At 48.0% G+C, this 27637-nt stretch overlaps 12 protein-coding genes across 13 annotated transcripts; 7 read left to right on the forward strand and 5 right to left on the reverse strand.

Annotated features, from left to right (window-relative positions):
- Nucleotides 1-250: 250 nt before the first annotated feature.
- On the forward strand, nucleotides 251-1586 carry BDBG_08303 (RING finger domain-containing protein; the record flags this gene model as incomplete). The annotated part of the gene is made up of 3 exons (XM_031723499.1): nucleotides 251-301; nucleotides 421-1341; nucleotides 1431-1586. The coding sequence occupies 3 exons, from the start codon at nucleotides 251-253 to the stop codon at nucleotides 1584-1586; spliced, it is 1128 nt and encodes a 375-aa protein (XP_031580678.1).
- A 182-nt stretch (nucleotides 1587-1768) lies between these two features.
- Nucleotides 1769-2924, reverse strand: BDBG_08304 (mitochondrial ribosomal protein L43). The gene is made up of 3 exons (XM_031723500.1): nucleotides 2808-2924; nucleotides 2661-2743; nucleotides 1769-2533 (listed from the first exon to the last, which is right to left on the reverse strand). Exons 1-3 carry the CDS (start codon nucleotides 2844-2846, stop codon nucleotides 2242-2244), a joined length of 414 nt encoding a protein of 137 aa, XP_031580679.1. The 5' UTR covers nucleotides 2847-2924; the 3' UTR covers nucleotides 1769-2241.
- Nucleotides 2925-3032: 108 nt separating this feature from the next.
- BDBG_08305 (U1 small nuclear ribonucleoprotein 70kDa) lies at nucleotides 3033-6887 on the forward strand. The gene is made up of 4 exons (XM_002621228.2): nucleotides 3033-3513; nucleotides 3618-3745; nucleotides 3830-3929; nucleotides 4100-6887. Exons 1-4 carry the CDS (start codon nucleotides 3252-3254, stop codon nucleotides 4876-4878), a joined length of 1269 nt encoding a protein of 422 aa, XP_002621274.1. The 5' UTR covers nucleotides 3033-3251; the 3' UTR covers nucleotides 4879-6887.
- Nucleotides 5261-6944, reverse strand: BDBG_08306 (mRNA turnover protein MRT4). The gene is made up of 2 exons (XM_002621229.2): nucleotides 6527-6944; nucleotides 5261-6448 (listed from the first exon to the last, which is right to left on the reverse strand). The coding sequence occupies exons 1-2, from the start codon at nucleotides 6718-6720 to the stop codon at nucleotides 5914-5916; spliced, it is 729 nt and encodes a 242-aa protein (XP_002621275.1). The 5' UTR covers nucleotides 6721-6944; the 3' UTR covers nucleotides 5261-5913.
- Nucleotides 6945-6949: 5 nt separating this feature from the next.
- On the forward strand, nucleotides 6950-9344 carry BDBG_08307 (mitochondrial distribution and morphology protein 10). The gene is made up of 2 exons (XM_031723501.1): nucleotides 6950-7332; nucleotides 7421-9344. The coding sequence occupies exons 1-2, from the start codon at nucleotides 7236-7238 to the stop codon at nucleotides 8728-8730; spliced, it is 1407 nt and encodes a 468-aa protein (XP_031580680.1). The 5' UTR covers nucleotides 6950-7235; the 3' UTR covers nucleotides 8731-9344.
- Nucleotides 9345-9455: 111 nt separating this feature from the next.
- On the forward strand, nucleotides 9456-13195 carry BDBG_08308 (FHA domain-containing protein). Its single transcript, XM_002621231.2, has 3 exons — nucleotides 9456-11667; nucleotides 11772-11871; nucleotides 11946-13195. The coding sequence occupies exons 1-3, from the start codon at nucleotides 10502-10504 to the stop codon at nucleotides 12669-12671; spliced, it is 1992 nt and encodes a 663-aa protein (XP_002621277.2). The 5' UTR covers nucleotides 9456-10501; the 3' UTR covers nucleotides 12672-13195.
- A 332-nt stretch (nucleotides 13196-13527) lies between these two features.
- Nucleotides 13528-17852, forward strand: BDBG_08309. 2 transcript variants are annotated; one of them, XM_031723502.1, is made up of 4 exons: nucleotides 13528-14376; nucleotides 14592-14733; nucleotides 14808-17354; nucleotides 17435-17852. In XM_031723502.1, exons 1-3 carry the CDS (start codon nucleotides 14249-14251, stop codon nucleotides 15888-15890), a joined length of 1353 nt encoding a protein of 450 aa, XP_031580681.1. In that variant the 5' UTR covers nucleotides 13528-14248; the 3' UTR covers nucleotides 15891-17354; nucleotides 17435-17852. The 2 variants fall into 2 exon arrangements, with proteins under 2 accessions (XP_031580681.1, XP_031580682.1); XM_031723503.1 differs by having other exon boundaries at nucleotides 14808-17445.
- BDBG_08310 (uncharacterized protein) lies at nucleotides 16275-17480 on the reverse strand (the record flags this gene model as incomplete). Its single annotated transcript, XM_002621233.1, has 2 exons — nucleotides 16275-17339; nucleotides 17424-17480. 2 exons carry the CDS (start codon nucleotides 17478-17480, stop codon nucleotides 16275-16277), a joined length of 1122 nt encoding a protein of 373 aa, XP_002621279.1.
- An 828-nt stretch (nucleotides 17853-18680) lies between the features above and the next one.
- BDBG_08311 (uncharacterized protein) lies at nucleotides 18681-20244 on the reverse strand (the record flags this gene model as incomplete). The annotated part of the gene is made up of 7 exons (XM_002621234.2): nucleotides 18681-18900; nucleotides 18954-19108; nucleotides 19183-19353; nucleotides 19418-19540; nucleotides 19614-19772; nucleotides 19883-20035; nucleotides 20101-20244. The coding sequence occupies 7 exons, from the start codon at nucleotides 20242-20244 to the stop codon at nucleotides 18681-18683; spliced, it is 1125 nt and encodes a 374-aa protein (XP_002621280.1).
- Nucleotides 20245-20521: 277 nt separating this feature from the next.
- On the forward strand, nucleotides 20522-24246 carry BDBG_08312 (vacuolar protein sorting vps16). Its single transcript, XM_002621235.2, has 7 exons — nucleotides 20522-20808; nucleotides 20877-20983; nucleotides 21045-21173; nucleotides 21229-21722; nucleotides 21779-21873; nucleotides 21929-23202; nucleotides 23314-24246. Exons 1-7 carry the CDS (start codon nucleotides 20664-20666, stop codon nucleotides 23560-23562), a joined length of 2493 nt encoding a protein of 830 aa, XP_002621281.1. The 5' UTR covers nucleotides 20522-20663; the 3' UTR covers nucleotides 23563-24246.
- BDBG_08313 (uncharacterized protein) lies at nucleotides 22935-24508 on the reverse strand. Its single transcript, XM_002621236.2, has 3 exons — nucleotides 24342-24508; nucleotides 23991-24274; nucleotides 22935-23877 (listed from the first exon to the last, which is right to left on the reverse strand). Exons 1-3 carry the CDS (start codon nucleotides 24475-24477, stop codon nucleotides 23668-23670), a joined length of 630 nt encoding a protein of 209 aa, XP_002621282.2. The 5' UTR covers nucleotides 24478-24508; the 3' UTR covers nucleotides 22935-23667.
- Nucleotides 24360-27617, forward strand: BDBG_08314 (ubiquitin thiolesterase). Its single transcript, XM_002621237.2, has one exon. It carries the CDS (start codon nucleotides 24813-24815, stop codon nucleotides 27024-27026), a length of 2214 nt encoding a protein of 737 aa, XP_002621283.1. The 5' UTR covers nucleotides 24360-24812; the 3' UTR covers nucleotides 27027-27617.
- Nucleotides 27618-27637: the final 20 nt, after the last annotated feature.

Genomic DNA, 27637 nt, shown 5'->3' on the forward strand with positions numbered 1-27637 from the left:
AGGGATCTCCATCCTGGTTACTTTTCTCCAGTTCTGTGGTTGCCACTGGTTGGGGGCGGCTGGTACATATCTTCGGCGAAAGCTCGACCAAGACATAGGCTGGGAACCGCTGAACGACCGCCGCCGCTGCAACCATCTGAACATCCACTTCTGACCTGGACAACCCTTCTTCCGACCCCTCACCCATTTCCAACCACCTCACGCTCAACCACACCCTTTTGCTACTCTCTCTCCTAGTCAAGTGTTTATCATGAATGGAGACCCGAGTATTCAACTTTTGACTGCCCGACAGTCGAGAAAAGTAAGCATCATCCTCCCTCGTCACTTCCGCTACCTTTATCCACTGCCCCTGCTAGCATTCACCACCACCGCTGGGATATCACCTTTAGCTAACTCTTTTGCTTTCATGATTGCTTCTAGCGACCGCACCATGAGATGATAAATTCGCATTCTGAAAGCCGGAGCACATCTCCATGGGATTACGCAGAGCCGTCTGGTTCGAATTCGAATCCTGGGTCCCGGGTCTTCTCCAGCCATCGACCAACACTTCCACCCCTACCACACCTGAGATTTCCAGGCGACGGCTACGATTTCAGAAGACCAGTCATGGCGACCGCATCAGCACCTAGTTCCTCTCCCCCTCCTCTCCCTCAACAAGATAACGTTATCGATTTGACAGAGGAGCCTGATCACGTTCTGTCAGACAGAGCCACTCAGACACCTCTACGACAAGCAGCCAGCAGGAATTCACGTCCACCTCGATTTGGAAGAAATATTATGGCAGATGTTGTTGATCTGGAGGAAGAGTCAACTACAAACGAGCCCCAACAGTATTCAAGCCCAGAAGTACAGTTCCTAGGCACTCAAATACGGCCGGCGGAAGAAACTCGTCAAAATGAGAATAGCCACCGAAATCGAGAAGCCCCTCCTACGTTAAGAGGCTCTAGTCTCGTGGACATGATTAGGAGAATTCGCGGAAGCGGGCCGCCTTCCTCATACTTGCAGCGGCAGCAAACAATCCGAGAAGAAATGAGCTTGAGGAGCCGCAACCTTGCACGTATTTTCCCTACCAACATTTCTCCGTTTTGGCTCGGGGAACGGCCCATTCAGGTTGAAGTGGAGGATGATTTCCCCATTGAATTGAATTACAGAACGGCCGGATTCGGGTCGGGCGAGACACGACGAACACCCGCGTATGTGGCTCCGTCAGCGCCGCCTCCAGGGTTTACAACGACTGTCGGGGAGGATGAGGTTGTGATTTGTCCCAACTGTGACCACGAACTAGGGACTGGTGATGATGCAGTGCAGAAGCAAATATGGGTGGCTAAGCCATGTGGACATGTACGATTGATTCTGCCCCTCTGTTTTCTCTTCAGCGGCCTCACGTTCGTTGCCTTTATCTAAACAGCATTCACTAACTATATTCATAGGTTTATTGTGGCCAATGTACGAAATACCGAGCGCGTTCGAGAAAGCGGGCAGACAGTGCCGACTCTCCGAAAACGAAACCATTTGCGAAATGTGTCGTACCCGACTGCGGCAAGATGGTTAGCCAACCACGTGCGATGTTTCAAATCTATCTCTAGCTCTGTTCTTCTTCTTTTTTCTTCTTCTCTTCCCCCCCCCCCCCCCTTGTTGCTATACCTTTCCCTTTGGTTTCTTTTTGTTACAAGCATAGCGAGGGTATGGAACTGCATAATGATTTGTACATATATACCATTTTATGGACTAGGGCACATTAGGATTTTAGAGAAATTGTTTTATTGTAGCTGCGGTGTTACATGCCCCTGATTTCTATGATTTGTTGAATCCCGTGCATTTTTACTTCTTTACGAAGTATTTTATTGTTACGACGCCTGAAGCGTAATACATAGAGTGATTAGTAGCTGATGTACCGCAGGAAAAGATGAACCGCTCGTCAACTGGAGGCTCTTCTAACCCTTTTAAAGCTTCTATTATACATATAAAGAAATACAAGACATTATTCCAGTCTATGTGACCCATCGAATCCAGAACAAAAGTAAATATACTTCCAAATCAAACAACGAAATAAAATGCAAAATGCACACATATATATAAAACAATAGCGATGCACAATCGCTCAGATCCTGACCTTATTGGTCTGTGAAATCGTTCATAAAGCCCATTTCCTTTTCAAACACCAGCGCGGCCGGCGTGGACTCACCACACCACCAAACATGACATATAGCGGTTCGTAATCCCACCGCGTCCCATCCCACATCATACCGTCTTGACATCGCCATGATAAGGACTCCAAATGCCTCTCACACTCTCATTCAAACTGGACACAGGCTTCCTGACTCTTCTCAACTTCTCTCCGCTAGCCTCCTTGAGCAGCAACGCCTTCGCTAGGATCTGTTCTTTCTCGAGGTTGCGGACGCACACGGCCTTTTCACGGCCATTGATGTAGTGACCTTTGATCACGGGGTGTTTCTTCGGTCGGGGGGATACGCGGATTTCTATCTGTGGGTTTGCGGCGGCGAAGGAGGGGAGGGTGTATTTGAGAAATGCACTAGGTGGGTGGAGGGGGGATTGTAAGCTCCGAACTCTCGAGGCTCCGAGTTTCTGCCTGAATGGTCTTTGTGTGTTCTCTCCTCTGTTTTTGCTTCTTTCGCTGGGGAAACTGGGGCGGAACTCACTTCATCCCTCTTGAGCTACCGGCCCAGTCGCAATAATGAAAGTCGAGCCGTTTGCATTGGAGGATAAAGGCGCCTACGCCATTCTGCGCCGTTGAATTTCATTAGTCTCGGAGAATTCTTCATGGTAGAGAGCGAAATAACACATACTCGGCTGGTAGCCACTGTTCGGATTCCTTGGATAGGCATTGCTGCGGTTGCTGTTTTCTATCGCACCATCCAAGCAATGATACTGTTGGTGGTTCGAATGTTCGACTTTGATGCCCAAGAGCGAAATAGACGCTGATTGGCTGGAGAGTACACAAGTGTTAGTCATCAGGCATTTCTTGAACTAGACCAGATATAGTAATAACCGCCCAGGCGCCCAGGCGCCCAGCCTAAATGCCTTATTCAGCACTTCGCCCAAGCAAAAGTCATTTCTGCAGCGGATTGGAGCAACCAGCAAATGTTGGCGCCTGTCTATTCTGAACACCACATCTCTCCGCGTGCTGAGTCGCTATCCTTAAGACCCATCAAATCCTGCTAGCGGATAAGGGGCGGGGAAGATACTGTCGCCCTAATCTCTGGAGAGACAGCGCTTCGTGTGCAGGAGCCATGACAGACAAGCTTCCGCCAAACCTCCTCGCGCTCTTCGCGCCTCGTCCTCCCTTGCGCTATATACCTCCTGCTGATCGCGCCCCAGATGACATAGAACCAAGCAAGATCGGTGGAGTGGCACAGTTCGTCGATGAGCTACAGAAATATGGCGAAGAGGTGCCCTACAATGCCACTGAGAGCTGGCTTCAGCGAAAGGCGAGGCTGAAAGAGGAGAAGAAAGCAAAGCTTGAGAAACATCTTACTGAGGGTCTTAAGGAGTGTATGTGTTCCAAACCTTTTAAACTATGAAATCCCCTTGGGTATAAAGTATAAGTATCTATTAGAGTCTTACTGACGCGCTTTTCTTTTTTTCGAACCTGACAGATAATCCCAATAATGACCCTCAAGTCCGAGGTGATGCTTTTAAGACGCTGTTCGTGTCGCGGCTTAGCTACGATGTGACAGAAGCTGATTTGGAACGGGAGTTTGGCCGTTTCGGTCCGATCGAACGGGTATGTGCTCATTCCACAAGCAAAGTACTCCCTGAAAGAAAATAGGGGTATAAGAGCTGACATATGCAAATACGTACCTCCTAGATTCGAATTGTCGTAGATACTCACAATCCAAAGAAGAACCCTAAGAAACCACACAGAGGCTATGCTTTTATCGTCTATGAGCGTGAGCAGGATATGAAGGGTACAGAATCCCAAGCACTGCAAAATCCCCTCCCCTTTCCCGTCCATCAAGTTTCCTAGTGGACTCTTTTTCTTTCTTTTTCCCCCCTTCAACAATCCCCGCTGGAGCAATGAGGCAAGGTAATCAGATCCATAACTAATGCTATCGGGAATTTACTTGGGTACGTGTAGCGGCCTACAAAGAGACAGATGGTATCCGTATCAAAGACCGCCGCGTATTAGTCGATGTTGAGCGCGGTCGTACGGTGAAAGGCTGGAAGCCACGCCGGTTTGGTGGTGGTCTAGGTGGGAGAGGATATACCAAATCCATGCCCGCCCGTCCAATGGGTCCAGGTGGCTTCGCGCCCTCCGGTCCAGGTGGGTTCCGCGGCGGTGGCTTTGGCGGGAGAGGTGGGTTCCGTGGTGGGTTCCGTGGTGACCGTGGATTTGGTGGACGAGGTGGTATTGGATACCAGGGCGGGCCAGGTGGCCGCAGCGCATTTGGCGCCTCTAATGGAGTTGGTGGCCAGGCACCGCCAAATGCGCCTTCAGGTCCAGGCGGGGGACGCAGTGGAGGCTATGGAGGTGGTGCAAATGGGCATGATGGCATGGGTGGGTATGGTGATTCTAGACGAGGTGGTGCCTATGATGATAGAGCAGGACATCGTGGAGGTGGTAGGCATGAACGAGAAGCTCGCGGTATAACTGGAAGCAATCGTGAGCCGGTAAGACCCCGTGATGGATTTGGGGACCGTGACCGTGACCGTGATCGTGACAGGGACCGGGACCGGGACCGGGGTGGAGACCGTGGTAGGGGGGGAGATAGGGACAGAGACCGTGATTACCGAGACAGAGACCGCGATCGCGATCGGGATAGAGATAGGTATGGGCGACGGGATGATGAGTATTCGCGAAAACGATATCACGAAGGCGACGCTTACGATGACCCCCGGAGCAAAAGGAGATACTGAACACCCTATCTTCTCATTCTACAACGACGGTTTGTTGGTGGGTATCTTCAGTTCTTCGATTTTCTCTTTGACCCAATTTCGTCCGTCCAGGGTAAGGTGGAGGTATTCGCGAAAACAACCATTTATCCGTTGGTCTGGTATTGTTATAAAATCTTCCACTATCCAAGATGACGACCACGCCGATTGCGATCCCTGCACGCCCGCAACTCTTTTCATAGAATATTTTATTTTCTCGCCATCAATCGATCCGTAGCCATACCCCCCCACTAGGTCATATTTTGTCGGCTCGATTGGATGGCTTTGTATGATTTCTTATATTTCTCCTTTTTTCCCCGTACCTAAGTGGCACCGGGCCTTTCCTTTTCCCGATTTCCTTTGTTTGTTTCGCTCCTTGTTGTATTTATTGGTGGGTAAGTATGTATTTTAGGAGAGCTGTTTGGGAATGAATACAGAAGAAAGAAAGAAACAAGGAATGAATGAGGGTGAAAGAGAAAGAAATGGTGCTACTAAAGGAAGTTCGAGGTAAGATCGGGTAAGGCTATTTGGCTAGTCCAAATATTCTTCGCATTGATCTTTCACAAGTTGTGCGAATAGCTCTGTTTGCTCATGGTTGTGCTTATATTCTTTTGTCTGTCTTGATATCTACGGTTTTTATTTTGCGTTGACTGGTACTCACATTGAACATTTCTCATGATAGGTAATTTGGGACTCATAGTAGAGCAAGAAGGCTGTCATCATGGTTTATTTTTATATAGGGAAATTCTTTTTCGCATCTTGAATTCTTCGCACTTCCCAAGAATGGCATCCCCAAAGTCAGTAATCCCATAGAAAGCAGGCGAGAGGAAATGCAAAGAAGTAAAAGTAAGATTAAGAAAGAACAAAAACGAAAATCACAAACGCCTTTACTCAAACTCCATGATCATGCCACTTCAGATTCCCATTTCTATCCTCCACAATATTAACAACCCCTCGACCCCCAGCCAGGAAAAAAAAATAAAATTCAACCCGTCAACCGTTAACCGTTAACCGTCAAGCTCAATCCGCCATATCCTGATCCTTCTCCAAAATAACAACAGACCCATCCTGCCGATTCCACTGTGCCTTCATCTCGACCCTAAACTCCGCAACCGCCACTCCAAAGATCTTCAACAACGTCGTCTGTCTCGAATCCAACGTATCCCCAGCCTTACACACCTGATACCCATCCCCATCCATCTCCAACACAACCTTACCCGCAATCAACCTCGTCGGCACACCTAGCTTGCGTAGCGTCGGCTCAATCGTGTGGCTGAGCGGCTCGTCCAGGTTGCTGGGCACCTCGCCCGCATGTGAATATACGATGCCGCTGGGGATTGTGAAGGAGCGGGGCGTGACGGTGCCGGCGCGCGCGAAGTCGGTGGGGTGGAATGAGTCGAAGAAATCGAGGACTGATTGGGGAGAGCGGGAGGTGAAGAGGAGGCCGACGGCGCCGGTTAGGTAGGGGGATAGTTTTTCGAGATTGGGGGCACAGGCGGTCTCGGGGGTGTTGCCGAGGGCGACGGCCATTACTTTTGTTTTTCCGAAGAAGAGGCTGGGGGGTTGTTAGATATACATGCACACATATATATTTGTCTTAGGTCGAGTAAGGGGATAGGATATTACTACATACCGGGAATCAGAAAACTCAGTCCTCACGTCTTTTAAATATGTATTCCGCATGTTATCCACCGAGAATAAGAAGATATGATCGTATTGAGTGACGGCCGTTTGAATATTAGCGAACAACCGTCTAGTCTGCTCCTTGTGAGACTTTTTGGCGACTTTGGACTCATGGACCAACCGCGCCCGCTTGGAGACAGGCATGATGTGCGAGTATGTGTTTTTGTGTGTGCGTATGCGTGTGCGTGTGCAGGTGTACTCGTGAAGCTGTCGCGCCTTGGCTTATGGGAAATCGAGAGACTGAAGAACCAGATGAACGGATATATATATATATATATTATTCCCTCTCCGCCTCTCTAGTAATTTTTTCTCTCGTCTGCTTTATATTTTATAGATTTTCCCTTTTTTTTTTTTTTTTTTTTTTGCCTGATATCAAAAATTAAACGTTCCGCCGTTGACGGAACAACGTTGATACGGGGCAGATAACGCTAGTCCTAACTAGGAAATAAGCTACAATTAGATAAGCGTTAGCCTGGCATCATCGCGATCTTTTGGCGCGGAGGAGCGAACGATGCGTTCAGGGAGTCAACGGAAAACGGAAAAGGGATGCAATAGATATTCTATATATTAGCAATTCCATTCCTACGTACATGCATGGCTCCTCGCGCGCCGATGAATAACCCATAGAGTTCGGTGCTGACCATCTCTCAATTCCCAACATGCGTGATTTCATGGACTACATCCAGCTTGCATTCTACGATGCTTCCAAGTGGAACCGCGACAATTCCTACTCACAGCTAACAACTACGGCGAATGGTATGTTGTCGCAGAAAGCTTCTCTGCCGTGATTCGTCTACCTGGTATCATATTCAGAATGAACAGTGCGCTTACATCATTTTTACAGCGCTCCTCGATTTCTCTACGCCTGAACGGCTGAAGGTGAATCTATCTTCACTTTCAACCCCCCACTTCGCGACGACGTATACCCTCGGCACGGTGGGATTAATAGATGGCTCTATATCCTATTTATTCACTACAATTCCACTTCACGATACCCCCAGCCGAAGCACTTTAATACCGCTCCGCAAACTTGTCCCAGGTTACCGACAGATCTACCCCCCTTCTCTTCCCCCTGCGTTCCCGGCAGCAGATGGGCGAGACGGAGATCTAGCTATCGGAGGCACCGAGGGGGACCTGAAGAAAAAAGCCACGTTACTACATGCGACACTGCATCTCCCGCCTCCGACTACGCTCACAGGATCATTCCTCCGCCGTTTATCGCCTACTACCCAACTCTCTCTTGCGTTTTGTTCAAGCCGGGCTCCCGCATCCAAGTCCGCACCCCAGGCAACGTTAGTTACTCAGATATTATATGATACTGGAAAATACAACTCAGAATTTCTGTTCAGTACGGACAATGCACTATTTGGGTTCAAGGGGCTTTGGAACTTCGGGCCGGATCCGAGGAAGCAGAACCAGAACGGAGGAGACCCCGCACGGGAGCCATGCCGGTCTTTACTCTCTCTCCTTTCAGCGGGCGGGGAGGTATATTATTCTCCCGTTTCTTCCGTCGTAGGTCTATCTACCGGTCTGCGATTTACTACTTTACCCGCCGCCACCGAAAACCCACATTCCACATTCCCTTACACTCTAACATTGACATTAACACCCCTAACCGGCTCCATGTCAACAACATATTCACTCCTCGCCTCCCCAAATCTCGCATTCAGCTCCCGCTTCGGCTTCAACGTCTATAGCTGGGAGAGCGAGATGGTAGCCGGCTGCGAATTATGGCGCCGGAGCAAAAAGCTACACACGTTGCAGAGAAACTCTTCTCCGCTTTTTGCTGTAGATGATTTGACCTGGGCGAGACGCAAGATGGGCTTACAGGACGCTGCAGTCTCCGTACATTCCGAGCGTGATGATCTTCCAGGCATCCAGCGCTACGACCACGACATGCACCATCATACCCAGCGTCCCCACGCTTCCGATTCGGTAATTAAGGTCCGGGTCGACCAGTCCTGGAATATCCGTGCATTGTGGGAAGGCCGGGTTAAGGAGCTAGTTGTGAGTGCTGGTATTGCGCTGGGACCGAAGTCGCGGTCGTCGCTGTCATATGCGTCTTCACTTGCTGCGAGCGGGCCCGGTGCTGCTGGTGGGCTGAGCTCGTATGGATGGAAGAGTGTTGGTGTGTCAGTGTTATACTCGTCGTGAATGATGGGGAGATATGTAGTGCTGTCACACGTGGCTTTTTTGACGGCCTATTGGGTAGGTGTTTAATTGGCCCCAGGGTGTGGTCATGCCAGGGTTCATTTCAGATGTCTCAGCATTGTGGGTTTTGGCTGCTCGTTTTTGTATATAATTGCTATATATCCCATGTATTTCACATAATTTTGGCGCCTCGAGAAAATGAGCCACATTGGAAGATACCTTTCTCTGATTAACAAATCCACGAGCCACCACCAGCTTTCGCAAGCATGTTGCGTTTGCCACTCTTATACAGATGACATCTTGATTCGAAGCTATAGGCAAAATGGACTTGGCAGGGCGTGTGAGTGGGGAGATCCCTTCCTTGTATCAATTCTCCCTCACTGAGCTGTTTGACATCCTGGTGTTAAGATGCTTAGAAGTGGAACGAATATGAAGATGATATTCCATTATTCCAGATATCTGCAAACGTGGTATATTTTCTACCGCGGATTGTACATGTACTGTATCTAGGTATCTAGGTATGATACATCGACATGGGGTTTGGTACCAAGAGTTCAATCGGTTTCTCTCGTCAGTATGACGTTTTGAGTTTAGCATCTCACTGGCTAACTCTCCGCACAGCTTATGAACGCTAGGATGAATGAGGCGCTAATAAAATTGCCTTTAGCCAGGGTCTGTGCAGGTCAGTTGATATTTTCAATCCTTTTGATTAAACCTGGTTGTCTGAATGACAGTAATTGACAGCATTGACAGGCCCCAGCGACATGCCCTGGTAGTGTGCAGCTAGGTTTAGCGGCTTGGTAGTATTTAGCTATTTATTATTGAGCAGCGGTTGAAGCAAGCAACTCTAGGGCTCCCCTTCGGCTTGAACTGGCCAAATAGTGGGGAATTCTTGCGGTTTCCCACGCTCGATAAGGAGGAGCCTTGCTCCCTGGGATTTGCGATTTGGTGGAGCAGAAGTGGTAGCACCCGTTAATATCACACCACTAATAATAACAATCAGTCAAACTCGGGATTATTTAAAGAACAGGAAGGGGTTTTCAATTTTCAGATCCTTCATACATTTCTCCATCGTAGACCGCCGACCAGCAGAGATTTATATGGTAAAATATGTATCTGCATCACTCACACATGGGGTCAACCAGACCGGTTATTTAGACCATGTTCAACGTCAAGCGGCTCCCGAGGGCGCGAGAAAGGGCGAAAAATTGCAGACAGACAGACACAAAAATACGAGCGGTCATATTAAATAAAAAATAAATTCACTACCGCCATTGTAGGCCCCAACTCCCTAAGTGCGAGTCCTTGTACAGTACATACATAGTTACATGTATTTATGTGCACGCATTGGCTGGATATGCAGTTTTGCCCTCTGGTGCTGGATAGAAAAGCCAAATATTTATTTTAGTTACATCGAAATGTCCTCAACTCTACTCAACTTCGTCCATTCAACACCTTCTAGCGTCTCCCACCAGCCTCCTCAACCCTCGCCAGCTGGATAGCGACAATCCTCAGCTGGTTTCTTCCGTGTGGCGTCGTCCTCTTTGCTTGTGTTTTCATTTTCCACCTTGTTTCGTCGTCGGCTTGAACCCCGAATTGTGCCTTCTCCCCGCTCTATTTCATTAAATAAATACCCGCCAATAGTTACAGTCCGCCTCACGAGGATCTATTTGTCCGCCCTTTGTACTGTATGTACATGTACATCGCCTGAACTCCAGCAACAGCAACAACAGCAGCGGGAATCGTCTATTGCAGCCTGCTCGAGTTCGAGTTCATGTCTATGTCCTCTCCCTCCGCCACTACTACCACGGTCCCCTCCGAGTCCTCGTCCTCGCGCCCCAGTCGTCTACGCCGCTTGAGCAACCTCAGGGCGTACGCTCATTCCAGCGGCCACCGTTCATATCGAAATAGCCTGACCCGGGCTGTTGGCTTGTCATCGCACTCTGCTGCTCCCTCAGCCTCGTCTACTGCAGACGCTGCACCGACTACTGACACTGCTACTGCTATTTCTACAACTACTAACCGTCTAGCTACTACGACCACTACTACTACAGCTTCTCCCACCGAATCAGCACTTATCCGCCACCCATGTCCCGAGACTGATGCTTCAAGGCTCTCTACGACCCCTTCCGCACAAAGTGAGAGCTCGTCCAGCTCAGACCTTCACTCCCACGCTCCCTCTTCATCTGCTTCTTCACATTCTACCCCGTCCAACGACCCGGAGTCGTCAGAGCTGCAGCTAGTATCCGGCATGGTACGACATCGGAATATGCCACGCATAGATCTGCTCGGAGCCAACCAGGACCTGTCGCAGCACTCGTCACCAACGCCTTCAAGTGCTCGGAATAATCTCAGTGAGACCCGTCCTAAAAGCTCGGCTGATACAGCTCAGAACACCTCGCCAGGGAATATGGGGTCTCCCAGTAGACGGGCAGACACTACTCCCCAGCCTTCCCCAGATGTCGGTTCGAAATCGGATCCCCCAAAGCCTACGATACGTTTCTATGCCTATCAGGATCCCCATCAGAATTCAAGGCCATCATTACCTTTCACAACCACCTCCCGGACATTGCCAGATGATTCCTCCGTGATTCGAGTGGGCCGGTATTCAGAGCGGGATGGCATTCCCGTTCACAATCCGACGGAACCATCCGATGCACCCGTTGGCTTTAAATCCAAAGTTGTGAGCAGGAGACACTGCGAGTTTTCCTTCGTTAATGGACAATGGCATATTCGAGATGTAGGGAGCTCGTCAGGGACTTTCCTGAACCACATGCGGCTGAGCCAACCCAACATGGCGTCCAGGCTGTATGCCATTAGAGATGGCGATATTCTGCAGCTAGGAATTGACTTTAGGGGCGGGGAGGAAATGATCTTTAGATGCGTACGGATGCGGATCGAATGCAATCGGTCATGGCAGAAACAGGCAAATGAGTTTAAGTACGTTTATTTATTTGTATTTTCTGTTCCTAGTCCATGCAATTGGCACCGGTAATTTTTCGGGATGTGGGGTAATTTCATACTAACAAGCGGGTTACCAACAGTAAAAATACAGCGGCTCTAATCAATAACCTGGGGAAGGGGAAAAATGCAGCAGATTATGCGGGTAGCAGGGAATGCTCAATCTGTCTTGGTTCAGTGTTGGTCCGTTCCCCCTCCTCTCCCCGCATCGAGCTAAACGCCATTTGTTGCTTCAAACTAACGTGGTAATAATACAGCGTCCATATCAATGTCTTTTTATGGCTGCTTGTGCCCACGTCTGGCACTACAAGTGCATACGCCGCCTCATCCACTCGCCTGAATACCCCATGTTCCAATGCCCAAACTGTCGTGCATACACAGATCTCAGTGCAGAAGTAGACGATTCGAACGACCCTTTTGAAGACGAGGCCCATCCGGAACCTCCCAAATCCCGAGACCAGCCTGCACAAGACTATCCCAACAGTGATAACAACAATAACAATAGCACAAACCCAGCCGCCCGCAATTCGACAGGGGAGAGGACCCCTTCCTCCGCCCCGAATGGCCAGCATAGACCGTCAACTGCAGACCAGGACCGCCTAGCTGGTGCAGTCGACATGATGAACCTTGACGAGGCCCCTATAGCCACCCCCCGAGCCGAAAACGGTACTACGAGGCGAGTGAGCTCGAACGCAAACGCAACCGCGAACGGAAACGTAAACGGAGATTCTGACATGGCGATGACAAATGGAATAAGCGAGCAGGCGACTAACGGAATTGGTGAGACTTTATCGCGGAGTTCTAACATCGATATACCGCAATGCTTACGGCTTGTGGGTGGTCGTCGAGGACTGCAGCCCCAGGGGGATGGTGGTGGTGGTGGTGGTGGTGGAGGTGGAAATGATGTGTTCGAAGATACCCCATTAACGCCGCGGAATGATTTTGGACCCTTAGCATTTGACGGCCGTGCTGGCCGGTTGTAGCATTCTACGATGGTTTGGTTTCCTTTGTTTGCTTTTGATGGCGTTCCTGCTGCTTTATTTCTCCCCCCTTCATACCTTGCGTCATGTTATTTCCCCTTTGGTTCCGCTTTACGTGCTTCATTTATATGCTAGTCGCCTGGGTTCAGGTATTGAACAACTTTTTCTTACGTTTCTTATGCGCTCGTAACTCTCACCGCATCACCTACCTGAATGAACGATTAATCTGGTTGGTCTAGCTCTTATAAAGCATGGTTCAACCCTCCCATCTCCATCCACCCCATCATCCCCAAGTAACATAGCTTCTTTGGCTACATGGTACTCTGCTCTTCATCCCTCCTCTCTTCTCAAAACCCAAACATCGAGAACATCAACACAACAACACAGAAGTCCTCTGGGATAAGGCTAGCCTGACAATGGTGGCGTGATCCTATTTTATATGCCTTTCTTATCTCTTTTCTTTATGTCTCTCCTCGTAGTTTGCTCTTTCCTTTCCGTTCATATTTTTTTTTTTTTTCCTTTTTTTTTTTTTTCTTGTTCATCACTATTAGGAACCTGTTGGGAGCACAGGAGTGGAGGAGGGAAGGAGTACTGCAAACTGGGAAGTTTTTGATGTGTAGGACTTCATTTTTCACCCTTTTCACCCTTTTTCCTTCTTCACTTTCGCTACATAAATATATAACCTCGTCTCCACGCGCCGGCACCTTCATTATATCTTTCCCTTCTACAATGTTTTCTTGGAATTTGCATTGGACTTGGGATTTTTGTTGGTTTGTGTGTGGGTGTCTCGTTTCGCAACATGGTCATTTATTGCCCTCTCTTTATTCTGTTTTATTTTTATTTTTATTTTTATTTTTATTTTTATTTTTATTTTTATTTTTATTTTTATTTTTTTTATTTATTTATTTCCCATTTGCTTGTTTCAATTTCTCTTTTCATATTAGACCTAGTGGAGGGAGGAATCTGCTAATGTTTAATGACCATTTCCTATACTGGCAGGGTGAATAGCGGTGAAGTTAATAACCAACAGCCAATCCCCACACGATACGTTAGCTATTTCACAGCAAAGGAAGAGGAAACACATTACACAAAACTTGTGCATATTTTAGTTCTTCTGCTGATCCCCAATCCCCCTCTTCCCTTCCCATGCTCCCTTCCCCGCATCATACTTGCCAGGCTTTAAAACCCCCTCGTTGGTTCTAAAACAACGGCGGAAAAATACATCTCATCCTTCCTTCTTGCCCTGCCCAATGTAAATTCCAACTTTTCTCAGCTTACTTTTTGCTAATAATTTGCATTCGCTCATTACAGAGTACATATCCCTCTCGCCATCACACCACCTGCACCGATAAGATAAGCTCCCGCAGGCCCACCTGGAACCAAATATGACCCCTTATTAAGCTTAAAATCTTACCCGTAACTTTAAAATCCCACCCAACAACCCCCTGAAGCTTGGAAGCAACCCAATACCACCAACGGCAAAATATAAAAAAAGAAAAACGCACGCGACCCGCCACCCAATTTCTATCTTTTCTCTTTGTCCTCCTTTCCTCAGGTCATATCCCCCCTGACTACGCAGTATGCGTTTTACTGAGCCGCCACCACCGCAAAGCCCTGTTAAAAATGGCAACGGTGGTGGCAGAATGCGCCATCACCTGCGAAGAGGGACGTTTCCGTTTCGAAAGTCACGCCGTTCGAAGCCACGGAGGTATGATATCATTTTTTACTCCATGTTTTGCGATGTCTACATGTATAGCGTATATGTAGGAGAATAGTATACAGACCATCCTCCGGGCGGGCTTTGGTCAATTGTGAAATGAGGAGGAGTGTTTATAAAACTACTCCGACTTCGAGAAACGCGTCGCGCTTCGTGAAAATTACTATTTAACTGAAAATTTACTGAGATTGAGACTGGTTTAACAGATGGCCTCTGGTCCTCCGCTTTATAAAAGGCGCCGTACACGGCGCGATCCTCATCCCCGTCATCCTACACGCGCTCTTCACCGCCTTAGTCGTCTATCTGGATAAATACGTTCACACTCGTCTTGGCCTACCCGCGACAATCGTAAGCCTAAAATTCCACCTCAAAACCTTCCCCACGGGCCGAAAGATGTGAATGCTAATAGAAAACTCTTTAAGATCCCCTCCCTCTCCATAGTCGTCGGTCTCATCCTCGTCTTCCGCAACCAAACCTCCTACAACCGCTTCTGGGACGGCCGCAACAGCCTCTCCGCCATAAACACTTCCGTCCGCAACCTGACCCGCTCAATCCTCACGCACGCCTACAACAGCCAAGCGGGACCTCTTACCCTCGCTGAGAAAAATGATGTTGAACGTACCATCCGAGTCCTCATGGCGATTCCATTCGCTGTGAAGAATTACCTACGCGCCGAATGGGGCGCGGCCTGGGCGCCGAATCCTAAAATGGGTGGTGCGACTGATGGTGGCGGCGGGAGCGCGAGCCTCAGCCATGCTGTGGAGAGTAGCATGATACTGCGACACCCGGATAGGAATGGTAATGTCAATCGTACCCGCGCGGGCGGGGACGGGGACGGGGTCGGCGTTGCTGATGGCGACAACGGCGACGATAGTGAGGATGGCGTGCGAGTGTTTAACCCCGAATACGACAGCCTCTTGCCCATGGGCATGCAAGCCCACGAAGACGAAGGCCTGGGTCTACCCCTCCAACTAACCTTTTTCGTCGACGGCTTCATAAAGCGTGGCTTGGAGCGCGGCTGGTTCTCAGCGCCGGGCGCTAGCAACCTGCAAGCCCAGCTCAACGCCCTGACGGACGCGTACGGGCGCATGGAGACCATCAAGCTAACGCCGATCCCCATCGCGCACCTCATCCATCAGAAACAGGTGCTGGCGCTCTTTGGTGCCGTGCTGCCGTTTGCCATGGTGGATGAGATGGGCTGGTGGGCTGTGCCGATCGTCTCGCTGGTTATTTTTACGCTGTATGGGATTGAGGGGATTGGATCGCAGCTGGAGGATCCGTTTGGGTATGATCGGAATGACATTAAGATGGATGCTATCGTAGAGGATGAGAGGGTGGAGATTGAGGCTATTTTGAATGAGTGGAAGAAGGTTACGGTTGTGAGGGGGGAGGATGGACTTGTAGGTGGTGGTGGTGATGCTGGAGGGTATGAGCCGATGGAAATGTTTATACGGATGCGAACGGCGACGCGAGAGCGCGATGAGGGAGTGAGGAATGGGATATGACGTTACTTCGTTACGTTTGTTGCTGATGGAATGATATATATGGACGACGACGTCCATGCATTATGTGAGCGGTGAGTGTTTAGACTGCATATATCCCCATTTTCATTTCATTTTGCGTTTGCTTTTGCTTTTGCTTCCACCTTTGTCTACGGGTGGATATCTTAACGGATGTTTTCTGCATATATTTCCCCACTGCCATCCCATTCTTGGTTGTTAAAAATCAATATTTCAATACAATCTATCGCTTTAAGGGAAATAAGCCAGGTATGGTGCGCATTAAGATAGAAGCGATAAGAATCGGGTCGGTTTTGTGAAAGCCGGAGGAAAGAAAAACAATAGGGGTCAAATAGCAATAAGCGCTCCTGTAACAGGTTTCCACCCGGCTCACTCCTTACTTTCCGGTGTTGGAGAAGTAAGCCTAAAACTACCCTCGCCAGGATACATGAACTCGTCGTTGTTGGGGCAAGCTAATCCTGCACCATCACCGTCATGCAGCATGTGTTCTCTCAATTGTTCAGGTTCTGAATCCAATCCAGAAGAAACCTCATATTCAGACACCTGGATCTCCATGTCCATCGGTGGCGGAGTGCCAGTCATTTCCTCCTTGGAGAGAGAGTTTCCGAGACGGAAACAAGTCAAACGAGAAAGAAAGTCTTGAGGCACACTCTTCTGTTCTCGATCTCCTCTCGGCCCCTGTTCCCGCTGACGATCCGCAACCGTATCCGCCTTCCTGGCACTCTCCGAAGCGTCAATAGCAGAAGAATCAGGAGGCGTGGTGGGTCGTTTCCGCGCTGGCGGCGGTTTATGCGTAGGAGACTCATTGGTAGCTTCGCTGTCGCTACTACCAAGTCTTGCACTCGATCTGCTTCTCCTCCTCCCTCCCGCGCGCGCTCCTAACCGCCTTCTCTCCTTTCCGGCCCCCTTTTCCCTTTCCTTTTCCCTCTCCTTTTCCCTCTCCCGTTCCCTATCCCTCCGAATCTTTTTGATCATCACCTCCTCATCCCCCGCACATCCCTCATCCCCTACGTCTTCCCTCGCCAACTCCACAGCAAGTTCCACCTCCTCATCATTCACCCACGATTCATCTTCCACCTGTACACCCGCCCTTTTAAGGATCTTCCTCGCCTGCGCCCGCATCCGTGCCCTTTTCAACATGATCCTATCCGCCACCTTCTGCAGTTTTTCCAGATCTCTCTGAAGCGAAAAGAGTGCGTCCACGATCCAGGTCGGTGACCAGCCATAGTACCTGCCCTCAAACGTACGGGGTCCGTATGTGCGCCAGAAACCATGTAGCGCCTGGATATTCCAGTGGTGCCGGGCTTGGTCGTGACCTAACTGCACGTGCCAGAGATGAGAGAGGAGTTTGTATTCCTGGTCTTTGTGGCGGAATTCGGGAATTAGGGGGGCAGGCAGGTGGATCGGGTCATCGGCCAGGGTAATGTCAGGGAGCTAAAGGGAGAAGGGGTAAGCATGTGTGCGTGTACACCTCTTGTCCATAAGTCGTGATGCCTCTATGATCAGATGGTGGCTTACATAGAATATAGGATATCTGTATGGATCGTAGTCATCGTCTGGCTCTGTGGGAGGCATTTTGAGCGAATATGGTTGGTTAAGCTATGTGTTTTGTAGAGGATAACGTTGTTGTATGGATGATGTGTTCCCGCTCTTGTTTTATAGTATGTTTATTGAAGATGTATCGTCGATTGAGATAGTGATAGCGACGTGGTAGTTGGCTGGTGCGTTGGGGATGTGATGTTCGCAGAAATAAACAAGGGGCCAGCAGTTAGGAATAGGAAGCGCCTGCTGTGTGTGTTCTATGCCCCAACAACCCGCGACGAATGCACTGGAAGTAGTAGGAACTGTCTTCACAGGAAACAATAACCATCTATCACTATACATTTTCGATCTTCTGAAAGAGAAACAGTCCCCAATCAGGAGTCTGAGAATATGAATTCTTTTTTCTAGCTTAAGAGGAGAAAACAGGCCACTCATGCCTGTTTCATCATGAGCTGTTAACATAATAAACATTATTACTCTGAGGGTCTTCCTCTGGGAGGAAATTTGATATCAATGTCCTGGTTAAGTAACTCCTCAGCATACAAGCGGAGCATGCATCTGTATAAAGATGACCGCCACAATATATACTAGTTTTCTGCTATGAAGAACCACAGATGGAACGGAAGGGCATGTAAGTTGTAGAAGAAAAGAAGAAACCCAAGCGCTCTAGCAGATAGCCTTCCTCAGGCACTTGGGGATGGGAGAAGGATATCAAATAGCCACGGTAGCTTAGATATAATAATATATCTAAACGGACAAATTTTGTGCAGGTTCTTTCTTCAAAAAACTATGGTGTGCAAGGCATAGGTGAGTGCAGTTTTCGGGACTGAAATAGGTTAAACAGTCTAGATTGCTCATCAAAGCAGTGGTATTTAAAACATAAGAGCCTCGCTTTCGGATGGTATGATAGAGCTAGGACCCTATGAGTATCAGTAAATGAAACTAGTAGAGCTCTAAACCCGAAAAAATTACCCCGGCTCAACAATTAGAATAAACCTTTGGATGAACTGTAGGATCCTGAGGTAAATAAGCGGGCTCACTTACTGAAGCTGTGGTTATAATTGCCTAATTTGAGTTGCTGGTAGGGCCAGATAAGAGCCTTGGTGATCCCGTATTTGCAACTTCTCCTGCCGCTTTTGTAGCTCCTGGCTCGGCTTCCCTCTCGTTTCTATGAATATGTATAGGCTATTATGATTGGATAAGACATTGCCATAAAGGCTAACTGGCAGCCATTCATAAAGGTGCTTCGACATCTGCCAAAACTTCCTCAATGATCATTTCGGGGGAAGCGCCGGCCAGTACCAAGTCAACGGCTTTCAAGGAACTTCCATACATCAGACTTCTATCATTCGCCGGTTCGGCTACGTAGATGCGGTGACGATATACTCTTCTAGCAGCAAGAGCCACTAAGGAAGGGAAAACATAATCCACTCGTTGTAAGGGCGCAAGGCATCTGATAAACATCAGTGTTTATATTTTAATGGCTGGAAACGAGGCTTGACTAACCGGGTAAGCAGTTGGAAATGTCGAGTCGAGGTAGCAGTCACCCCACTAGCTACCCCTCGATTCATCCGGAGAAAGACAATGATATTTTGAAGGTAGTTAATCATATCTGCAGACAAGGTCACATTGTCGCTAAGTTGCCGTAGGGTTTTGATGTGCTAGAGTTATTTTTACTTTAGCACAGTGCAAGCATGGGGGAACCTAGAAGAAAATACAACAGGAAGCACCATACCTCTTCGCGAATTAAATATGGCTCATCGAACTCCTTGGGCAGAGGCAGGTTTGTCTTTCTGATGACAGAGGATATCGACCCTTGATCGTCTGAAAACCACTCGCTGCTTTCTTCGAGATTCATGAATCCATTCTGGGGATCATGGTAATACGACATAAAAATATGGTCATTCTTTCCCTTGGTTTAGCATCCGGTTGATCCACAAAGAATAGAAGCTCGGAATAAATGGACTCACCAGGTGACGATTCAACAATGAGGACAATCCCTGTGGTTTCGATTCAACAAGTGGAATAAAAAGAAAAGTCTCAGGGGCACTGTGGAAAGAGGTTCGTGTATAAATCCGTTTATTTCGAATAAGCTAATTTTGCAATTCATTTAGTTGCCGGTATCCTATGTATCCGTTTCTGATAATAATCCAAATATTTACATACGTCGAGTGCTAGTAGTTGGACATAATCCGGTGCCAGATCGAAATTTTTGGCAACGATAACATTTACCACCTTGCGATCATCGAGGACGCTTGTTCGTACCCGCGAGCTAGATTTGTCTAGAGAAAGCCGTCCACCTCCAAAGGGCAGCCGATCAACGCTCTACAATAAAATTAGCCATATCATTCTTTGTAGGGTAGTGATGAAACCCGTCTACGTAACAAGCCAAAAACGAGCATGCAGGCTCTAAAAGGGGAAAAAGGAACTCTTACCCTCCCCCCTTCACCACTAGTAAATGACGATAGTCTATCATAGTCTGGCCTCTCAGCATCGTGAGCCAGGATGGCATTACTGAACTCCTCCACAGTGGTATCAGGCGAGCAATTCAGGGTGGCGTGGGAAAGGCCAAAGATATTTTCAGCAATCTAACAGAATGTCAACTTAGTTTGTAACATATATATTATATATATTTCAGAGGACCGTTGCATACCAAAATCAGCTCATTTTCTAAATCATCCAAAACCTCCCTTTCCGTGTCGATGATGCAATGCTCTCGCGCAACAAGACTGAGAAGTACGACCACCTCAATATCGGACAGGTCCTCTACTCTGTCATGAAGGCTAGGATAATCCATTGAATACGGAGACTGATCTTCAATGCGTACATTCCAAACAGACAATCATAGCTGTCAACATCAAGAGGCGCTGTGACAGCATATGCTTGTTGTCATCGTTCTCGTTGTCGCATCCAAAGAAAGATGGATGGAGTTGGAAGTCACATGTGGCTGTATTACTATTACCGTAATCTATTATTATCTCGTGCCACAGCCATTGTAAATGGAGTATTCTAAGGTATCATAAATTACGTAATATACGGCGCCTCCAGGCATCGTCCAAAACGGGATAGCTATGTTCCAATCAACCTCTGCTGCGTCTATGTATTGCTTGTATATGACAAGCTATGTTATGATTAAGCCCAATTTTGACGTTCAAAGCTAGAGGACCTATGACATGACGATACAATTCACCGTTTGATGCCGGTGTTGGAATTCCTATGGCCCCAACAAACCCTCTGGCTGACTGGGAGAGGGTGGGAGACCGATTCTACAGGAAGGTCCGAGTGTACGATGCTGTCTTTGACGAGGAGCTTGAGTTGGAAAACTTCATTGTCGCTGGAGCTCCATATGGGGGAGCTATAGGTGAATTAATGCCTAGAAACCTAATCACTTGGTTACATTTGATGGTTCTGTTCTAATACCTGGCGTAGCTCTTTATCGCGATGAAAGCAAACTCCAGAGATACAGAGATGCGGAGACAGCGAAGTCATCTATCGATATTTATTCTTGCTCTGGCAAACGAATCAGTCGGATTAATGTTTGTGATAGCACTCAGCTTTTCTATTTGTTTCCGCTCTTCATACTGATATTTGATCTAGTGGGAACATGGATCAATCCGAGGCCTGGGTTGGTTGGACGATGAGAGGTTACTTGTAGTAACCCAAGATGGCACCGTGCGGTGTTATTATGGCTTACATGCGGACTTTACGCCATTTTCTCTAGGAACTGTATGGCATGTGTCTAACCAGCGCTTTTGTGACTTCGTCTAACTTTTTACCTTAGGTGGCAGAGGAACATGGTGTGAAATCCTGCCGTTTTTGGTCGGACGGTTTCGTTGCTCTCTTAAATAACAATCAGCTCATTGCTGTCTCGAGCTATGATGAACCGCGGCCTAAATTACTTGCATCTCCTCCCGAAGGCGACGTATCTTCATGGTCATTGATTCCACCCAATTACACGCTCTCACGCTCTGTCGAAGTCCTCCTTGCAGTTGACCAAACGATCTACGTTGTAGACGCGACAGAGGCTGAAGACCGCATGTTACAGAACGGTCCATTTAAACATGTTAGCGTATCTCCCAATGGGCGATTTGTCGCCTTGTATACCAACGATGGCAAAGTCTGGGTTGTAAGCAGCGACTTCCAAAACAAACTTAGCGAATATCATTCCGGGACCAGAACACCTCCAAACAACGTGGTGTGGTGTGGCAATGATTCCGTTGTCCTCTCTTGGGAGGACGAAGTCCATATGGTTGGCCCTAATGGGGCTGCGGCGAGGTTGGCCTTCTAATTTATTTTGTTCAATCTGGCTTATATAACTGACCTCAGTCAAGATATTTTTACGACGGCCGCGTTCATATCATTCCGGATTTTGACGGTGTGAGATTGCTCACCAATGACGCATGTGAATTTATTCACAAGGTCCCCGGTATGTTGTCGAGGTACATTATAGAAAGTGATATAGGCCGCTGATCTACCCATAGATGCTACGGAAGAAGTATTCAGGCTGGGCTCGACTTCTCCCGCTTCAATTCTCCTTGATTCGGTTGGACTACTCGAGAAGAAATCCCCGAAAGCTGATGAGAACATTCAGCACATCCGTGGTAACCTTCTCGAAGCCGTCGACACCTGTGTAAAGGCAGCAGGCCACGAATTTAATACATATTGGCAAAAACAGCTCCTAAAGGCAGCATCATTTGGAAAGTCGGTTATTGATGTTTACAATAGTGACGACTTTGTGGATATGTGTGAACGTCTGCGAGTGCTGAATGCAGTACGCGACTATCGGATCGGTATCCCTATTTCGTACGAACAATATCTCCGCCTGACTCCGGAGAAGTTGATTGAACGATTGACCCACCGGCACGAGTATCTGCTTGCAATCCGCGTTTCCGAATATCTCCGCCTCCCGACGGATAAAATTTATGTCCACTGGGCTAGCCAAAAGGTCAAGACTTCCGCGGAAGATGACGACACCATTTGCGATATGGTTGTAGAAAAACTTCAGGGAAAGCGAGGGATATCGTTTGAAACGATAGCACAATCTGCCTATGATGAAGGTCGTGGGCATCTGGCCACTCAGCTACTTAATTTCGAGCCACGAGCAGGAAGGCAGGTGCCGCTCCTTTTGAATATGGAAGAAGATAACCTTGCGTTGGACAAAGCCATAGAAAGTGGCGACACGGACCTAATATATTTTGTCCTATTGCAGCTTAAACGGAAACTTCCCCTGGCAACATTTTTCCGAACGATCAATACTCGCCCTGTTGCATCCGCCCTCGTGGAGGCATCTGCCCGATCTCAAGATGTGGAGTTACTCAAAGATTTGTATTATCAGGATGATCGTTCAGTTGATGGTTCAAACCTACTTTTGAGAGATGCGCTGGCTCAATCAGACCCACAAGCTATTGGAGACAAGCTACGATTAGCGTCTAGATTGTTGGTGGACTCCAAAGATGCGAGCGTGCAATCGCATCAGAAATCATTGGCGGAAGCTGCGCAACTCTTGAAAATTCAAGATGGACTAGATAAGGATATTGCGGACGGCAGTACTGAATTTGTTGGCCTGAGCATAAACGAAACTATGTACAGATTAATAAAATCTGGATATGGAAAACGTGCGAACAAAATACAAAGTGAATTCAAGGTACCGGAGAAGGCTTTTTGGTGGGTGAGATTGAGGGCTTTGGTAGCCAAACGAGATTGGGGAGAGCTTGAGGAGCTTGCGAAACCCAAGAAATCTCCGATTGGATGGGAGGTAATATTATTTCCCTTCTTTTTTCTTGATTTCGATTTTGTCTCATGATTTTATATTCATTCATTCATTAGTCTATATATATTGGAGTCAATGCTAACATGAATCCCCCAGCCATTTTACGATGAAATTCTAAGCGCCGGAAATACCAAACTCGCATCAATTTTCATTCCGAAGTGCACCAATCTGCCAGTCAGCGAGAGAATCGAGATGTGGGTGAAGTGCGGGATGGTGGTTAAGGCTGGAGAGGAGGCACTTAAGGCCAAGGACGTTGACAGCCTGGAAGTGCTCAGAGGGAAAGCATCCGGTCTTGCCGTGGGTGAAATTGACCGAATGATCAACCAATTAAGGCCAAGGAAATAGAAAAATCCCCCAACCCTCTGGCAAATGCGGTAGTTTTTCTTCTGTCTTCTTTTAGTTCCGTTCGTTCGGGATGTCAGATACCACAGTATATAGAGCCAGCCCTCTTTAGGTGATTTCTCCATCTTCTTCGAATTCAAACTTTTGGGTAGGCGCCGCCTGTTGTAAAGGCTTAGAAATCGCTTTTGTTGTTTGTGTAGATGTCCCTTTTGATGCACCATCTTCGTCCATAACCTCAGCGTTGTCCTCATCCCCACCCCCTGAGACCAGCTTGCCAAGTGCAGCAAGGGCCTTACGATTCATCTCCTCCCACGTCGCCTATTTCTCTATTAGCTTTATTATCCATATAAACGAAAGGGAAAGTAAAAAAAAGTCCAGCAAAAAAATATATCACTGGCAAAAGCAAAGAAAGGAAAAAATAATATCCTCACCCTTCGCTCTTTCACAACCCTCCCTTTACCAAGACTTTTGGCTATTTTCTTTTCAGTTTTATCCATGACGAATTCTGCACGTTCCATTCCCTTCTCTTGCCGCCTCCGCTGGGCACGAGTCAGCTGCTTGGATTTGGACTTCTTTGTAATACCGGCATTATGCTGCGCGGATAGGACATGTGGCTTGAATGTCGGGATTGGCTCCGCTCTGGGAAGAGATTTCAATAGCGATTCATCGGTTGGAGAAACGGCTCGCTTTACAGCCCTTGAGCGAAGGGATTTTGCTTTAAGAAGAGGGGATTTTGTTAGCTGGTATGTAGCCATATACAAGTTGTCTTGGGGAATACTAACAGGTAATCTTTGCCTTCAGTTTCGGAGTTTTTGCCATGATTGTGGTGGGTTTGTTATGTTGAATGACATATTTATCACTAGAGGGTTGCGGGATTGTTGCGTTGGACGAAGGTGCATAAAATCCCCAGCGGGGCATAGCGACCACTTGTGCAGGTCCTAATCCCAAATTAGGTTAGCGGCATCTCGCCCACCTCGCTCTGGCTAATATTTGGAACTTTCCCCGTCATTCCTAGCTTCAACTCTCTCGCCAACAACTTCAGCATCAACATCAAGCTCATCTCAGTGCTCGACCTCCCCCACATGCCAGAATTTCACTGTGTCATTTACTATCCATGCTTCACTGCTGACACTACATATCTACAAGCCCCGAACATGCGGATAGCTAGTGACTTCTCTGGTCAACCACTGTGACAGCCCGATGCCTCCTTTTCGACAGCATCTGGTGCCTTCCTCTTGCCTCGCTCATGAAATATGCCCGGCCCTTCGGATTTCTCCTCCCACCGTCGTCTCCACCACCTTTATACTACACTGCGGAAAGATAACTCTCGCGATGACCGATTCGGCGAATGGATACCTGACCGATCGACTATAGCGTACTTTGCAGTATTAGTGCTCTTGGGCTACTGCATCTTCAAATACCTCGATCTCATTATTTCAACGCTCCTGCAAACCTCCTGGAACCTCATCGTCTTCCTTACTCCCTCACGCATTATATTAGCTTTAGATAAGGAATTTGCTTCTAGACCGGATTCTGAGTTGGACGCACCCCCCTCTTGGACACGGAGAACTAGACACGCCGCAAAAAGCGCCGCAATGCAGAGGATCCTAGGCTTGGATGCGAATTCACTTCTCACATCCCTACCTCGGGGAAGGAGTCTCTCGGGAATAGGACAGGCCTTTTTGGGGCTGAAGGAACCTTGCCCCCCCGGACTTGGCAATTGGGATAACTCCTGTTATCAAAATAGCATCATTCAGGGATTTGCATCGCTTCGTGCTTTAGATAAATTTTTGGAAGGAAATCTCCGCGAGTTAGGCGATCGCGACCCCTTTTGCACTCATACCGCTCTAAAGGACATCATTGACAAACTGAATAACCCCTCATACGGAGGCCGAAAACTATGGACGCCTCCGGAATTGAAGTCGATGAGCAGTTGGCAACAGCAAGATGCGCAAGAATATTTTTCTAAAGTGATTGATCAAGTGGATAAAGAAATTCGCCGAGCTTCTAAGGGCCTAACAAGCGACGCTGGCCTCAGGTTTGTTGATACGGAACGGAATAGCCATAAGGTTGGCCCTTTTCCAGCCTATGAAAGGAGGCAGGTCAACGACGAACTCAAGGCTCCTGGGTACGGAGAGTACACGTGCACTTTCCGCAACCCACTCGAGGGCCTCCTCGCTCAACGCGTTGGATGTATGCGATGTGGATGGACAGAGGGACTTTCAATTATTCCTTTTAACTGCCTCACGGTGTCGCTAGGCCCCAACTGGGAGTATGATATTCGAGATTGCTTGGACGAATATACACATTTGGAAGCTATTGATGGTGTTGAATGTGCTAAATGTACACTTCTACGAACCCAACGTCAGCTGGAGCAGCTCTTGAAACAGATTGATTCAGATGCGGAGCTTGATGAAGGAGCCAGCATTCCTCGGCTGGCGGATGCTTTACGAAGTTCTGCTGAAACGAGATTAAAAGTCGTCCAGGAAGCGCTTGAGAATGAAGACTTCTCTGAAAAGACTTTATCTGAGAAGTGCCATATTCCCGCCCGGAATCGTGTTTCGTCTACAAAATCAAGACAAGCAGTCATTGCAAGAGCACCCAAGTCTCTTGTTATCCACGTGAACCGGAGTGTATTCAACGAAACGACCGGCATGCTCCGGAAAAACTATGCTGATGTAAGGTTCCCAAAGATTTTGGATCTGGGTGAATGGTGTTTGGGGTCGAAATCGGCGGGGGAACACGGCGAGGTCATAGAGTCCTGGTGCATGAAACCTTCAGAGTCCATGCTCTCTCGCCCTGGAACCAACCCAGACATTCCTCACAGGGGCTACGAGCTGCGGGCAGTGATAACTCATTACGGGCGACACGAGAATGGGCATTACATTTGTTATAGAAAGTATTCTGTCGAGTCGTTCCCGGCTACTGTTCCCCAGGCTGTTGTAGATGCGGATGGGGAGAAGGAGGCCACGGAACGCTGGTTCAGGCTCAGTGACGCAGATGTCAGTGTAGTCAGTGAGAGCAATGTGCTTTCTCAGGGGGGTGTATTTATGTTGTTTTACGAGTGTATCGATGAACATCGTGAGATAGCGACCGAGTCTATGGATGAGAAACGACCTGGGCAGGAAGACATTCCCTTGCAGGAAATTTCGTTCAATTCTCAAGGAGCAGATTCAGGGTTTGGTGGTACCCTACGCTCCCGAAACGTTGTTGCGGATAAGTTAGATAAGATGGAAAATCGACCAGACTCATCAGGAACATCGACTGGCTCTGTGGCTGGCCATTATTCGCCGAATTCTGACGTCTCTGATACATCTACCGCATCGTCATTCTCCTGTGAAAACGGCTCTCCTGGGACAGATAAAATCCAGCCTGCCCCAGCAATGAAGACGGCCGTGACACCATTCGAAAACACCCAGGAGACCTGTTCCAATGTGAACCCTGGCCCTTCGATGGTCAAGGCATGATAACTAGTCATGAGAACACGTCCCGTTTACATATGCTAGTCTATTACTCGGAGTTCTAAATCTGCCATTAACTACTTGAGGCTTATAGGCTCCAGCGGTTGGATCGATTTACGATTTCTACGGGTTGTATTTTATTCAAGAGGTTCCGGTAGAATTCCTTACCATTGTTTCCCTTTTTTACAGGTGTTAACAACGTGCGATGGAATAGAGGTCCGACGCCGTATTCATTCGCTTATAGGCATTGGTTTGGCGTCTTGATTCTTGTTGTCTTTTTCCCTTTTTTTTTAGTCCGGTTGGCCGGGGCGCATGGATGCGACCATCTTACACGGACACTTGCTGGATATAGGCCAGTCGGTGTCTCCTTTTACGATACATGGCCACTACCACCTACGTTGGTTTTTTTCAGAACGTGAGCGGAGTATGTGCTGTATAAACAGTGTCTTTGTATACCCTTAGTAGTTAATTCATATACCATTAATTATGCTATCTACGGATGTCTCTTGCTTCAAATAAAATATGTTACCGATATCATCCTGAACGCCTTCGCCGGGAACATCTCGAGAATTAAACCCTTCAACCGTAGGAATTACCAAAGGACAAGAAGACCCCAA

The sequence above is a fragment of the Blastomyces gilchristii genome (genome assembly GCF_000003855.2).
Source record: "Blastomyces gilchristii SLH14081 genomic scaffold supercont1.23, whole genome shotgun sequence".
Classification (NCBI taxonomy): domain Eukaryota; kingdom Fungi; phylum Ascomycota; class Eurotiomycetes; order Onygenales; family Ajellomycetaceae; genus Blastomyces; species Blastomyces gilchristii.

Bases quoted from the DNA above. Each gene is read 5' to 3' on its own strand.
- BDBG_08304 (XM_031723500.1), bottom strand. From the start codon at position 2,846: ATGCCTATCCAAGGAATCCGAACAGTGGCTACCAGCCGA. The intron at 2,744-2,807 runs GTATGTGTTATT...TCAACGGCGCAG, and splicing joins GAACAGTGGCTACCAGCCGA to AATGGCGTAGGCGCCTTTAT. The intron at 2,534-2,660 runs GTGAGTTCCGCC...CCACCCACCTAG, and splicing joins GGTAGCTCAAGAGGGATGAA to TGCATTTCTCAAATACACCC.
- BDBG_08305 (XM_002621228.2), top strand. From the start codon at position 3,252: ATGACAGACAAGCTTCCGCCAAACCTCCTCGCGCTCTTCGCGCCTCGT. The intron at 3,514-3,617 runs GTATGTGTTCCA...CGAACCTGACAG, and splicing joins TACTGAGGGTCTTAAGGAGT to ATAATCCCAATAATGACCCT. The intron at 3,930-4,099 runs GTACAGAATCCC...GGGTACGTGTAG, and splicing joins GCGTGAGCAGGATATGAAGG to CGGCCTACAAAGAGACAGAT.
- BDBG_08306 (XM_002621229.2), bottom strand. From the start codon at position 6,720: ATGCCTGTCTCCAAGCGGGCGCGGTTGGTCCATGAGTCCAAAGTCGCC. The intron at 6,449-6,526 runs GTATGTAGTAAT...ACAACCCCCCAG, and splicing joins ACTGAGTTTTCTGATTCCCG to CCTCTTCTTCGGAAAAACAA.
- BDBG_08307 (XM_031723501.1), top strand. From the start codon at position 7,236: ATGCGTGATTTCATGGACTACATCCAGCTTGCATTCTACGATGCTTCC. The intron at 7,333-7,420 runs GTATGTTGTCGC...TCATTTTTACAG, and splicing joins GCTAACAACTACGGCGAATG to CGCTCCTCGATTTCTCTACG.
- BDBG_08308 (XM_002621231.2), top strand. From the start codon at position 10,502: ATGTCTATGTCCTCTCCCTCCGCCACTACTACCACGGTCCCCTCCGAG. The intron at 11,668-11,771 runs GTACGTTTATTT...GGTTACCAACAG, and splicing joins AAACAGGCAAATGAGTTTAA to TAAAAATACAGCGGCTCTAA. The intron at 11,872-11,945 runs GTCCGTTCCCCC...GTAATAATACAG, and splicing joins TCTGTCTTGGTTCAGTGTTG to CGTCCATATCAATGTCTTTT.
- BDBG_08309 (XM_031723502.1), top strand. From the start codon at position 14,249: ATGCGTTTTACTGAGCCGCCACCACCGCAAAGCCCTGTTAAAAATGGC. The intron at 14,377-14,591 runs GTATGATATCAT...CTGGTTTAACAG, and splicing joins CGCCGTTCGAAGCCACGGAG to ATGGCCTCTGGTCCTCCGCT. The intron at 14,734-14,807 runs GTAAGCCTAAAA...AAACTCTTTAAG, and splicing joins TTGGCCTACCCGCGACAATC to ATCCCCTCCCTCTCCATAGT.
- BDBG_08312 (XM_002621235.2), top strand. From the start codon at position 20,664: ATGGCCCCAACAAACCCTCTGGCTGACTGGGAGAGGGTGGGAGACCGA. The intron at 20,984-21,044 runs GTTTGTGATAGC...TATTTGATCTAG, and splicing joins AACGAATCAGTCGGATTAAT to TGGGAACATGGATCAATCCG. The intron at 21,174-21,228 runs GTATGGCATGTG...TTTTTACCTTAG, and splicing joins CGCCATTTTCTCTAGGAACT to GTGGCAGAGGAACATGGTGT.
- BDBG_08313 (XM_002621236.2), bottom strand. From the start codon at position 24,477: ATGCCCCGCTGGGGATTTTATGCACCTTCGTCCAACGCAACAATCCCG. The intron at 24,275-24,341 runs GTTAGTATTCCC...CTCTTCTTAAAG, and splicing joins ACTGAAGGCAAAGATTACCT to CAAAATCCCTTCGCTCAAGG. The intron at 23,878-23,990 runs GTGAGGATATTA...ATAGAGAAATAG, and splicing joins GGGTTGTGAAAGAGCGAAGG to GCGACGTGGGAGGAGATGAA.
- BDBG_08314 (XM_002621237.2), top strand. From the start codon at position 24,813: ATGCCCGGCCCTTCGGATTTCTCCTCCCACCGTCGTCTCCACCACCTT.